The sequence below is a fragment of the Mustelus asterias genome, chromosome 24 (assembly GCF_964213995.1).
Source record: "Mustelus asterias chromosome 24, sMusAst1.hap1.1, whole genome shotgun sequence".
NCBI classification, from domain to species: domain Eukaryota; kingdom Metazoa; phylum Chordata; class Chondrichthyes; order Carcharhiniformes; family Triakidae; genus Mustelus; species Mustelus asterias.
Genome location: NC_135824.1, coordinates 54,880,910 through 54,893,263, shown reverse-complemented (window position 1 = coordinate 54,893,263; position 12,354 = coordinate 54,880,910). Strand labels below are relative to the sequence as shown.

The following is a 12,354-nucleotide window of genomic DNA, read 5'->3' as shown; positions in this document are numbered from 1 at the left end:
TCCCTATGAAGTCTCATGGCAATGGGTCAAACATGGGCAAGGAAGCCTCCTGCTGATTATTATGTGCCGCTGCCCCTGACACCACCAGCGCCAATGTTCACCACCAAAGGGTGGCTCTGGAGGTCTAGCTGGCCAAGTCCTGAAGAATGTAGCTGCTAGACTAGGCCTGCAGCAGGTGGTGACGGAGCCAAGGAAAGGGGAAAAATAAACTTGACCTCACCTTTACCAACCTGCCTATCGCAAATGCATCCGTGCATAAGAATATTGATAGTGACCATTGCACAGCCCTTGTGTAGTTTAAGTCCTATAAGGATATACATTCTCTATTGTGGTGTTTGGCACTACCACCATACTAAATGGGATGGAATTAGAATAGATCTAGCAACTCAAGACTGGGCATCCATGAATTGTACTCAAGCACCATCTCCTGACCTCATGGACAAAAGAGCTGGATTCCAGAGGTGAGGTGAGAGTGACTGCCCTTGACATCAAGGCCGCATTTGACTGAGTGTGGCATAAAGGAACCCCAATAAATCTGGAGTCAATGGAATTAGGAGGAAAACATACCTATGGTTGGAGTCATACCTTGCACAAAGGAAGATAGTTGTGGTTACCTGAGGTCGATCATTTTAGTTTCATAGAAATCATAGAAACCCTACAGTGCAGAAGGAGACCATTCGGCCCATCGAGTCTGCACCGACCACAATCCCACCCAGGCCCTACCCCCACATATTTACCCGCTAATCCCTCTAACCTACACATCCCAGGACTCTAAGGGGCAATTTTTAACCTGGCCAATCAACCTAACCCGCACATCTTTGGACTGGGCATTGCCCTTAGAACTCCTGTGGTGGTATCCTGGACGACTCCATCTTCAGCTGCTTCATCAGTGACCTTCCGTATATCATAAGGTTAGAATCCTAGAATCTGTACAATGCAGGAGGAGGCCATTTGGCCCATCAAGTCTGCACCGACCAGAGTGGGAATGTTCGTGGATGACTGCAAAATATTCAGCACCATTAATGACGACTCAGAAACTGAATCAATCCATGTCCAAATGCAGCAAGACCTAGGCAATATCCAGGCCTTGGTTGACAAGTGACCAAGTAACATTTGAGCCACACAAGTGCCAGGCAATGACAATCTCCAGCATGAGAGAATCTAACAATTACCCCTTGACATTTCGGTGGGAAGATCATCACCGAATCCCCCACTATCAACACCTTGGGGGTTGTCATTGACCAGAAACTGAACTGGACTAGACAATATCAATACTTTGTCCACAAGAGCTGGTCAGAGGCTGGGAATCTTGCAGTGTGCAACTTGCCTCCTGATTCCCCAAAGCCTGTCCACCATCAACAAGGCTCTTGTCAGGAGCATGATGGGACTGCTCTCGACTTGCCTGGATGAGTGCTGCTCCAACAACACTCCAAGCTAGACACCATCCAGGACAAAGATGCTTGATTGGCACTCCTTGCACAAACATTCACTCCCTCCACCATTAATGCACTGTAGCAACGGTGTGTACTATTTACAAGAGACACTGCAGGAACTCACCCAAGCTCTTTAGGCAATACCTTCCAAACTCGTAACCATTATCATCTAGAAGGACAAGGGCAGCAGACAGACCACCACCACCTACACGTTCCCCTCCAAGTCACTTACCATCCTGACTTGGAAATATACCACTGTTCCATCGCAGTTGCTGGGTCACAATCCTGGAATTTCCTCCCTAATGGCACTGTAGATGTACTTAAACCACATGGACTGCAGTGGTTAAAGGAGGCAGCCTGCCACCATCTTCTTGAGGGAAATTAGGGCCAGGCAATAAATGCTGGCCAAGCCAATGAAGCCCTCATTTCGTAAACATTTGATAGAGACTTCAGTGTGGAGTATTGCCATCGTCTCTGATTTAATTAGTGAGTCTCTAAACCATACAGACCAGGAAGATTCCAAATTCAGTCTGTTATGTCTGTAATTTAGTGCATTAGTCTTTGGGTGCACTGCTCTTCCTGCAGTTGATGTCAGTGTCTCTGGATTCGGGAAAGGAAAATTGTCCAGGATTTCCTACTTGTGATTGCTATCTCGGGACTCTACTGTCGCCAAATATCCTGCAGACTTTGACAGTCCAAGTTGAGACATTAGTCTCGACCATTTGGGTGAAGTAGTGTGTAACTGGCCAGTGTCTGTCACCATCCTCTAACGCGAGTTAATATGAATATGGAAAGGAGTGGAGGAAATTCCTCAAGCATATGCTATACTTAGTGAACAAAATGCTAAATTTAAAGCTTGAATTTGGGACCTGCAGCTAATTTAGGCATGAGACTTTTTGGCAGTAATAAGAGAAAAATATTTAATGCCCATCTCCCTCCATTATTTGCATGGCAAGAGAAGCAATGGCCTCGTGCATTATCGCTAGACTATTAACCCAGAAACTCAGCTAATGTTCTGGGGACCCGGGTTCGAATCGCATCACGGCAGATGGTGGAATTTAAATTCCATTAAAAAAATAAAATCTGGAATTAAGAATCTACTGATGGTCATGAAACCATCGTCGATTGTCGTAAAAAACCCATCTGGTTCACTAATGTCCTTTAGGGAAGGAAGTCTGCTGTCCTTGCCTGGCCTGGCCTACATGTGACTCCAGAGCCACAGCAATGCGGTTGATTTTCAACTGCCCCCGAACAAGGGCAACTAGGGATGGGCACTAAATGCTGGCCCAGCCAGCGACACCCATATCCCCATGAATGAATATAAATGACTCACCTGATGAAGGAGCAGCCCATTTAATGCAGGGTTGCAGGGCGGTGCTCTGGTGCGGCTGAAAAGTCTGATCATCGATGAACTCCGAAAGCTCGCAACACCAAATAAATCTGATGGGCTTTAACCTGGTGTTGAGACGCATTACTGTGCCTACCCCAGTCCAACCCTGGCATCTCCACACCATGAATATAGCACAAGTGTCACTCAGCAGGTAAAGTCACTGCTATTGTTCTGGAGGCTAATTACTTTGTTTCACTTTCAAATTTGGGTGCTGTACAGTTGATTTGAGATTAGGTTGCATAGTTGTGGTTTTTCTTGGCTTGTTTAAAACATTGGTTAAATACCTGTTGGAAATACTGTCTTTTAACTATAAAAATTACACTTCAATCTTTTGTTGCCGTCATTGGCAATAGCTCTACAAGCATCAATACTCTGATTTAATTAGTAAATCTCAGACAGGAAGATTCCAAATTCAGTCTATGTATTTTATCTTGCAAGCAGCACAGATTTGAAAAGACCAAGTACATTTGCAGTTTTTAAAGTTCAAATGGATATAGGATACGACCATTACAGTTTTGTTTACCAACTCTAATTTTTCATTCTCTTGTTCTTTTACAGTGAGTTACTGGGACCATCTACTTCTAACTGCATGAGGCAAAAGGATAATAATACTGAGGACCAGGGAAACATGGGATCTGAAGCTTGTGTCACAGAAGGTGTCAGTCTATAACTACTCCTTTCAGATCGTTCGGAGTTCTGTGGTGGTCCTGGTGTTAACCCTGTCAGGATGATCGGGTAATTATGATGGCAAAGAAACAGGATGTGCGGATCCCAAACTACAGCATCAGTGTCGTGGGATTATCTGGGACGGAAAAAGAGAAGGGCCAGTGTGGAGTTGGAAAATCATGTTTCTGCAATCGGTTTGTGCGCCCGAAAGCCGACGAATTTCACCTTGACCACACGTCAGTCCTCAGCACCAGTGACTTTGGGGGCCGTGTGGTTAACAATGACCATTTTTTGTATTGGGGTGAGGTTGGGAGAACGGTGGAGGAAGGAGTGGAATGTCGCATTCATGTCGTGGAGCAAACGGAGTTCATCGATGATCAGACTTTTCAGCCGCATCGGAGCACCGCCCTGCAACCCTACATTAAACGGGCTGCAGCAACCAAATTGGCATCTGCTGAGAAGCTGATGTATATTTGCACTGACCAATTAGGTCTGGAACAAGACTTTGAACAGAAGCAGATGCCGGAAGGGAAGCTGCTGATCGATGGCTTCCTTCTCTGCGTGGACGTCAGCAGGGGTATGAACAGGAATTTTGAGGAGCAGCTCAAGTTTGTCACCAATCTGTATAACCAAATAATAAAAACAAAAAAACCCATTGTGGTGGTGCTGACGAAATGTGACGAAGGTGTGGAACGGTACATACGCGAGGTACACTCCTTTGCCATGACAAGGAAGAACCTCCAAGTGGTGGAGTCATCAGCGCGATCGAATGTCAATGTGGAACTGGCCTTTAGTACTTTAGCGCAGCTGATAGATAAAAGCAGGGCAAGGCCCAAAATAACTCCATACTATGAAGCGTTGAAACAACAAAGTCAGCTAATAGCTCATGGCAAAGATAAGTATGAATTTATCATTAGCCACTGTGTCACCCATCACAATGAAAGTTGGATGAATGCCACTAGGAAAATGCAGATGAAACCTGAATTCCAAGAGTATGTGTATCTGGAAGGAACTCCGAAGGCCAAAAAACTGTTCTCGCAGCATGTCCTGATGCTCAAGGACAAGCACATTGACTACTTAAAGAACAAGTACCTCAGTCGACTTGTGCTCGCTCTTGATGCCCTTTTTCCAGACCTGAATGAGATTGAAAACTTGAACTGGCCCGCGGCCCAGCAGAGATTGAAGACCAAGCAGGACTTCTCAGCCTGGTTTGTTGTCCTGAGCGAGACACCATGGGATAAAACGGATCATATTGATAAAGTGGATGACGACCGGATTCCATTTGATTTGCTGGTTGGGAAATGTGCAGAGGATCAATTCAGAAAGCATTTGGAGAAACTGAAGAACGAAAGAAAGCGAGCCGAGATGAGGAGAGCTTTTAAGGAAAATTTGGGATCGTCGCCTTTCATAACTCCTGGAAAACCATGGGAAGAGGCTAGAAGTTTTGTTATGAATGAGGAATTCTATCAGTGGCTCCAAGAGCAAGAATACCAAGATATTTACAGTAGACACCAACGTGAGATCATTGATAAGGCCAAGGATCAGTTTCAGGAATTGCTTTTAGAGTATTCAGAGTTGTTTTACGAATTGGAGTTGGATGCAAAGCCCAGCAAGGAGAAAATGGGCCTCATCCAGGATGTCTTGGGAGAAGAGCAACGCTTTAAGGCACTTCAAAAGCTCCAAGCTGAGCGAGATGCCCTTGTCTTGAAGCACATTCATTTTGTGTATCATCCGACAAAAGAAACTTGTCCGAACAGTCAGAAATGCATGGACAGTAAAGTTGAACAGTTGTTGGTCACGAGATTTTATCGATCTTCTGACCGGAGCCATGTGAATTCCCATTTGGACTCCAGTGCTGACAAACTCAACCTTGTACTCCTTGGCAAGGACGGACTTGCACATGAACTGGCTAATGAGATTCGAGTGTTGTGCACTGATGACAAGTACGTGCTCGAGGGCAAAATGTATGAACTATCATTGCGACCGATAGAAGGCAACGTGAAACACCGGGTTAATTCTTTTCAGACACCGACCTTTCAACCTCATGGTTGTCTTTGCCTCTACAACTCCAAAGAATCGCTATACTACATAAAGGAGAGCTTAGAGAAACTGAAAGAGTCAACTATAGACCGAAGGGACAATCATTTAGCACAGCTGCCTCTAACTCTCGTTCTAGCAAACAAAAGGGAGAGTGGTGGAGAAACACTACAGACTTTGAGGAACCATGGCCAACAACTTGCCAACAAATTGCAATGTCTTTTTGTTGACGTAACTTCTCACAGTGTAGGTTCCGGCCGAAACTTTAGTGAATTGCAAATCAATCAGGCTTTGAAAGGCTTGTTGGATACCATGAAGCGCAATTTGAACCTAGTCAGTGCATCCCCCAGCATTAAGGACTTAACTGATGCAGATCTCCGAATAGTAATGTGTTTGATGTGTGGTGATTTATTTAGCGTGGATGAAGTCCTCTTCTCCATCATTCAGCCTCATTTTTGTAACTCATTGCAGCCTGGAAACAGCAATTCGGTAATGCTCGAATTAGCTATTGGAGCGGTGCGTAAGAGTGTTGAACTATCAATTCTTTCCTACCATTCCTCTTTCAACATAAGGAAGAATCAGTTAGTCCATGGTTACATTGTTTTTTATTTGGCTAGACGCAAGGCTTCCTTAGCAATGCTGCGTGCCTTTCTGTCAGATGTGCAAGACACCATACCTATCCAGTTAGTAGCAATCACTGAAGGAGCTGAAGTGCCAGAGAGCGATATCTCACGGGACCAGCTTGAAGAAGGCCAGGAAATTGCTCACGAGATCTGTGGCAGGTTTACTGTGATATCAAGCGGACAGCCGTTTCAGCACAACGTGGAGATCTTTGCTCCGTTTTTCAGAGATGCGGCGGAAAAGAAAATCATTGTTGAAGCTTTACACATGTACGACAATGCGGCAGAAGCATGCAGCAACCCAGAGGAAGTGTTCAACTTTTCCCCCAGACCTGGCTCGCCCCTCAACAATTCGAACTGCTTTGACTATGATGAGGACATTGAAGGTCCACCACCCTATGTTGCACTTCGGGATGAAACCTCCGGGACTCCAGCGACTAAAGAGCAATCAAAGCTCTTAATGGACCTTGAAGGGAATGACAACTACTCGCTGTACAGCGCATTGAGCTCTTTTGAGAGGCTAAATAACAAAGTACCTCCTCCTGTAAAACCAAAGCCAATGGTACATTTTGACAAACTGATGAAGAGAATGGATTCCTCTGAGGGGAAAGAACCAGCCAGCAAAGAAATGCCGAGAAAGCATTCAACTGTAAGTTGGGCACCTTCTGACGATGGGTCATACACCTCTGATTACGCAGAGCCGATAGACACCTTGGTGAGACCGAGAGCGGATGAAGAGAATATCTATTCAGTGCCACATGACAGCACCCAGGGCAAAATCATCACAATTCGGAATTCTATTTCTGCAAAGTCCCAGTCGAATGGAAGTGGGAATGGGTCAGACAGCGAAATGGACATCAGTTCTTTGGAGCGCCAGAGGAAACTTTCCTCTGTCAGCAAACCATTGTTGTACAGGGACCGGTCCAAAAAGTTAGGCAAGTTTGCAAGTTATCGAACAAGTTTCAGTGTTGGCAGTGATGATGAACTTGGGTCTCTATCATCACAGAAAAAAGCGGAGGCTGATTCTTCAGTGCCGAAGGGAGATAATACTACCAATACGTATGAACCAGATGGAGATGAGTCAAAGCGAGGGAAGCTTCTACGTAGCTTGAGAAGACCAACGTCCAGGGTAAGAGTCTAGGTTCCATTACAGAATTCTTTCTAACAAATATGAACCCATCACAAACAGGAGTCTAGAGGTTATGTTGTGGGACTAGTAATCCAGAGGTAACAAGTTCAAATCCCACCGTGACATGTGAGGAATTTAACTTAAATAAATCTGGAATGAAAAAACTTAGCACTGTGCCAGTAATGGTGACCACATAACTGACAGGTTGTCATTAAAGATCAATGAACCAGATGGGAAAGGAAATCTGTTCTTGCCCTGAAGGTACCCTCTGTTAAGTGTGCTTTCAGACCCGTCATCAATGTAGTTGATTCTTCCCTCCTAAGTGGCCTAGCAAGCAACTTAGTTGCCAAGAAGACAGCTTTATATTTCATAGAATCCCTACAGTGCAGAAGGAGGCCATTCAGCCCATCTAGTATGCACTGATGCTCCCAGAGCATCCCATCCTATCCCTGTAACCCCACACACTTACCCCACTAATCCACCCTAACCTATACATATTTAATGCTAAGGGACAGTTTCGCATGGCCAATCCACCTAACCTGCACATCTTTGGACTGTGGGAGGGAACCGGAGCATCTGGAGGAAAGCCACAGACAGGGGGAGAACATGCTAACTCTCAGTCACCTGAGGCCGGAATCGTACCTGGTCCCTTGAGCTGTGATGCTGCAGTGTTCACCATTTTGCTGCCCATCATTTTCCCATAAATTATTAGGAATGTGTGGCAAATTCTGGCTTTCCAACATCACCTGTTTCCCATAAATTAACAATAAGCATGACCTTGGTTCAGTGTTATCAAAGAATTTCAGTAAAGTGTAATTTTGCACGTGAATGTTTTGGTTTCATGTTCATTTGACTTGAAGAGCCACTGTTATACAATTCACAGACATTGTCGTATGTACCTGGAGAATATTTTGCACTGCAAAAGTAGCTCAAATACTGGTGGTGACAAATCATGCTGTTGGCAGTAGTTTATGGCGGTTAATTGAGCATTGCCCAAGAGGAGATCTGTAACAGCAATAGAGCTTATTTAAGTGCTGTATGTCTTGTAGAAAATACAGTAGAACGATAACTTGCATTTTATCAGCACCACCAATGGCTGAAAAAGCCCCAGGGCATTTCGCAATCAGGCAGATGTTGACACTGAGCCAAAGGAGTGGATAATGGGATGTTGGGATGGATGATTAAAAGCTTGGTTGAAGAGAGAGGTTTTAAATAGGGTCTTAAAAAGAAAGAGTGGAGGGATGGAACAGTGTGGGGAGAGGTGGCTGAAGGAACTGCCATGAATGAGGAGAGCAAATGGGAGTGAGGGAGGCACAAGAGGCCAGAGTTGGAGGGGCAGAATTCCAGGAGGGTTGGAGAAGTTTGGCAATTGGAATGGGCACGATCACAGAGGGATTTAAACATGAGGATGAGCAATTAATTTTCCTGCAACTCTGGTTCTAATCGCTATAAAATCCCAACTGTGATGAATAACGCAGGCTGTTGAGTAACGAACTTGGTAAAATGTCTTCAGCATCATGTGATGAATTGCTTGTGTTGTGAAGTGACTTCTGTAGGCAAACATTGCAGCCACCAATGTTACAAAAGCAGCCAGCTTTTTTTCTTTCTGAAGCGGTTGGTTTGTGGGAAGGGCTGTTAGCCAGCACATTGGAAGAATGCCCTGCTCTTTTGTGAGTACTTCCATGGAATCTTACTGTCCAGCAGCACAGGCAGATGGATCTTCAGTTTCGCATCTCATCCCTCCAGTCTTGCACAAAGTTGAGATTGTGTTATGTGATGTTGAAACACTCAACCTTTTAATTTGGAGGCAGAAGTGTTGCCTGTAGAACCAAGCTAATATTCAGCTATATTTGTACACCATCTGAGGCCTGTTGTGCTCAACAATATTTCAAGTGTTTAGTAACGGCTGCTTTTGTTGAAAGAAAATTTGAAAGTTCTCCTGTGATTGCCAACTGCTTAATACTAAGCTTTAACTTTGAAAAGATACTGCACAAGTAGAATAATAGCTTGACTTGAATGTTATCTGACTGTCAACTTAAATCTTTTCCCCTGATATTTCTCCGTGTGTAACAAGCCAAAGGACAGTGTTGACTCAATTTCACTTCAACGTTTCTCTTTATTCAGTATTTTTGGTACCAATGCCTAACACAGACTCGCATTCATTGCAATGTTTTAACTCATTTAACTTTAACTTTGGGTTAGCACTGCTGCCTCACAGTGCCAGGGACCAGGGTTCGATTTGGGTCACTGTCTGTGTGGAAGTCTACATGTTCTCCCCCGTGTCTACGTGGGTTTCCTCCGGGTGCTCCAGTTTCTTTCCACAGTCCTAAAAACATGCCGGTTAGGGTGCATTGGCCGTGCTAAATTCTCCCTCCGTGCACCCAAACAGGCGCCAGAGTGTGGCAACTAGGGGATTTTCCCAGTAACGTCATTGCCGTGTTTAACGTAAGCCTACTTGTGACACAAATAAACTTTAAACTTTTGACTGAAAACAAATACTACCTGCTCAAGCGAAACTGGCCAGTCTTGCTCCCCAATGTACATCTTCTCTCGTGGTTTCTTTGTCCTCTCTGAAGATGTCTCCCAGGCACACTTTGTGCAGCTGATTCTCGAGTTTTCACTGAAGACAAAGACTCAAAAGCATCTCTTATACTAAATTTCCATGTTCTTGCAGAAAGTTCTGTGGCACTCAACCAATGCTATCAGTGGAAACCGATCACGCTGTTCGATTACAGCCAATGGAGTTATTTGTAAACAACCTCCGAATGCTTATAGAAAGCCACATGTAAATTGCATAACCTCACCATATGTGGTAAAAGTGTCCAGCATAGTCCAAACAACTATCCTTATTTGGTCAACACAAAGTGTCAGGTCACAGCTCACAGGATAGGTCATGACTTGCAGCAGCTTTCTCTGACCTGCATCTGTGTTTAGTTTAACTTGACCAAAATTCCCAGCATGCCTGATTCTCATTGTCATTGCTGCTGTCGCTGTTGGTCACCCAGCCACAAGAAGGTACAAAAGACTTTTTCAAAAAACTTTGAATTTCACTCTCGTGGGTGGCACTGCTGCCTCACAGCGCCAGGGACCCGGGTTCAATTCCGGCCTCGGGTCACTGTGTCTGTGTGGAGTTTGCATGTTCTCCCCGTGTCTGAGACTTTCCTCTGGGTAGCTCCGGTTTCCTCCCACAGTCCAAAGATATGCAGGCTAGATGGATTGGCCATGCTAAATTGCCTTTTTGTGTCCCAAGATGTGTAGATTAAGGGGGGGTGAGCAGGATAAGTGGGTGGATGGTGGGGGGACGAGACTGGGTAAGATGTTCTGTTGGAGATCTGGTGCAGACTCGATGGGGCAAATGGCCCCTTCTGCATTGTAAGAATTCTATGTTGTATGAGTAGCTTTGCAAAATCATTGAGTGAACTAGTTTTGATATTTCAGTCAACTTAAGAAAATTTTAAATGTTAAAGGTAATAAGAGGTGGCATGGTGGCACAGCGGTTAGCACTGTTGCCTCAGCGCCAAGGTCCTGGGTTCAATTCCAGCCTCAGGTCATTGTGTGCAGCGTCTGCAGATCCTCCCGTGTCTGCATGGGCTTCCTCTGGCTGCTCCAGTTTCCTCCCACAGTCCAAAGATGTGCAGGATAAGTTGATTGGCCGTGCTAAATTGCCCCTAGTGTCAAGGGGATTGGCAGAGTAAATAAAAGGGGTTATGGGAATAGAACCTGGGTGGGATTGTGGTCAGTGCAGACTCGATGGGCCAAATGGCCTCCTTCTGTACTGTAGGGATTCTATGTACTTCATCTTTTTAGCCGACTTTATTTAGTTTGCTATTTCTAGCCCTGTAATCTCGTGCTTGCACATGCTCTTTGATCATTTCTCACACACTTTCTTCCCTCTGTCATGATTGTCACCCTTGCCTCATGATAGAAAGTGGTCTTTGTGTAAAATAACTGACTACTAAGATGTGAGAAGTGTAACATTTCTGAGTTGGTTCAATACAATTCAACAGCTGTTTATGCTTGAAGACGTTTCCTTTAGCGGAGGAGTTCTTCCCTCTGTTCAGTTCTCTGTTGCGTTCCTATCTCCAGTCATCGATTGTCTCTCTTTTTGAGGATGGTGTCTGCTCTGGGTGGTGAGTTTCTGTCACAGGATTTCCATGTGACTGAACAGGCCAATTCTCAACTCACAGACTTTTGGCCACAAGGGGCAAGATATTTCACAAGGTGATGGCTTCCAGAGTGCAGGATTTGCTTCCTTTCTAGCCTTTCCTATCACCCTTCTCCAACATTTATCAAGGTCATGACTCGGTGTGATGCAGTTTGGTGGACAAATTGTCACCATTTTGGACAATTGGTAGCAGTCTTCACCCAGTCGTTAATTGATAGGGGCGGCATGGTGGTGCAGTGGTTAACACTGCTGCCTCACAGCGCCAGGGACCTGGGTTTGATTCCCAGCTTGGGTACTCTGTGTGGAGTCTGCACGTTCTCCCTGTGTCAGTGTGGGTTTCCTCCAGGTGCTCCAGTTTCTTCCCATAGTCCAAAGGTGTGCAGGTTAGGTGCATTGGCCAGGCTAATTTTACCCTAGTATCAGGGGGATTAGCAAGGTAAATATGTGGGGTTACGGGAATTGGCCCTGGGTGGGATTGTGGTTGGTGGGCTAAATGGTGGCCTCCTGTACTGTAGGGATTCTTTGATGTTGCTGTCTTGCTTCAAGGAGCTTTGGAGTGCCTTTAAACTGTTTCCTCCATTGGAACGTTAACAATTTGAGAATTGCCAAAATGGGACATGATGGAGAAGATACTTTTTGGCAATCCAGACGCTGTGCAGTCCATCAAGTGATTTTGCAGGAGCTTTGCCTGAATGTTTGTGAAGCTGGCTCCCACTTCAGGAAGGGTGCCAGTGTTTGCTGATGGTCACTCCCATTGAATCCAGAGGATGTAGCAGAGATATTGCTGATGGGATTTCTCCAGCGTGGTCATGAGTCACTGATGCAGAATCCAGGTCTCGCTATAGTGCAGGAGCGTGGTGGTATGTTCTGTGCACTAGAACATTGGACTTGCAGAGGTCTTTGTTGTCAAACAC

The 12,354-nt window shown here is 45.1% G+C and overlaps 1 protein-coding gene across 3 annotated transcripts in view; it reads left to right on the top strand.

Moving 5' to 3' along the window:
• Nucleotides 1-12,354, top strand: part of arhgap35a (Rho GTPase activating protein 35a) — a 159,979-nt gene that overhangs the window by 60,621 nt on the left and 87,004 nt on the right. For all 3 annotated transcript variants that reach the window (XM_078241732.1, XM_078241731.1, XM_078241733.1), the window contains exon 3: nt 3,382-7,275. In XM_078241732.1, coding sequence (XP_078097858.1) covers nt 3,565-7,275 — 3,711 coding nt within the window. In that variant the 5' untranslated portion in view covers nt 3,382-3,564. The remainder of the gene's footprint in view (nt 1-3,381; nt 7,276-12,354) is intronic.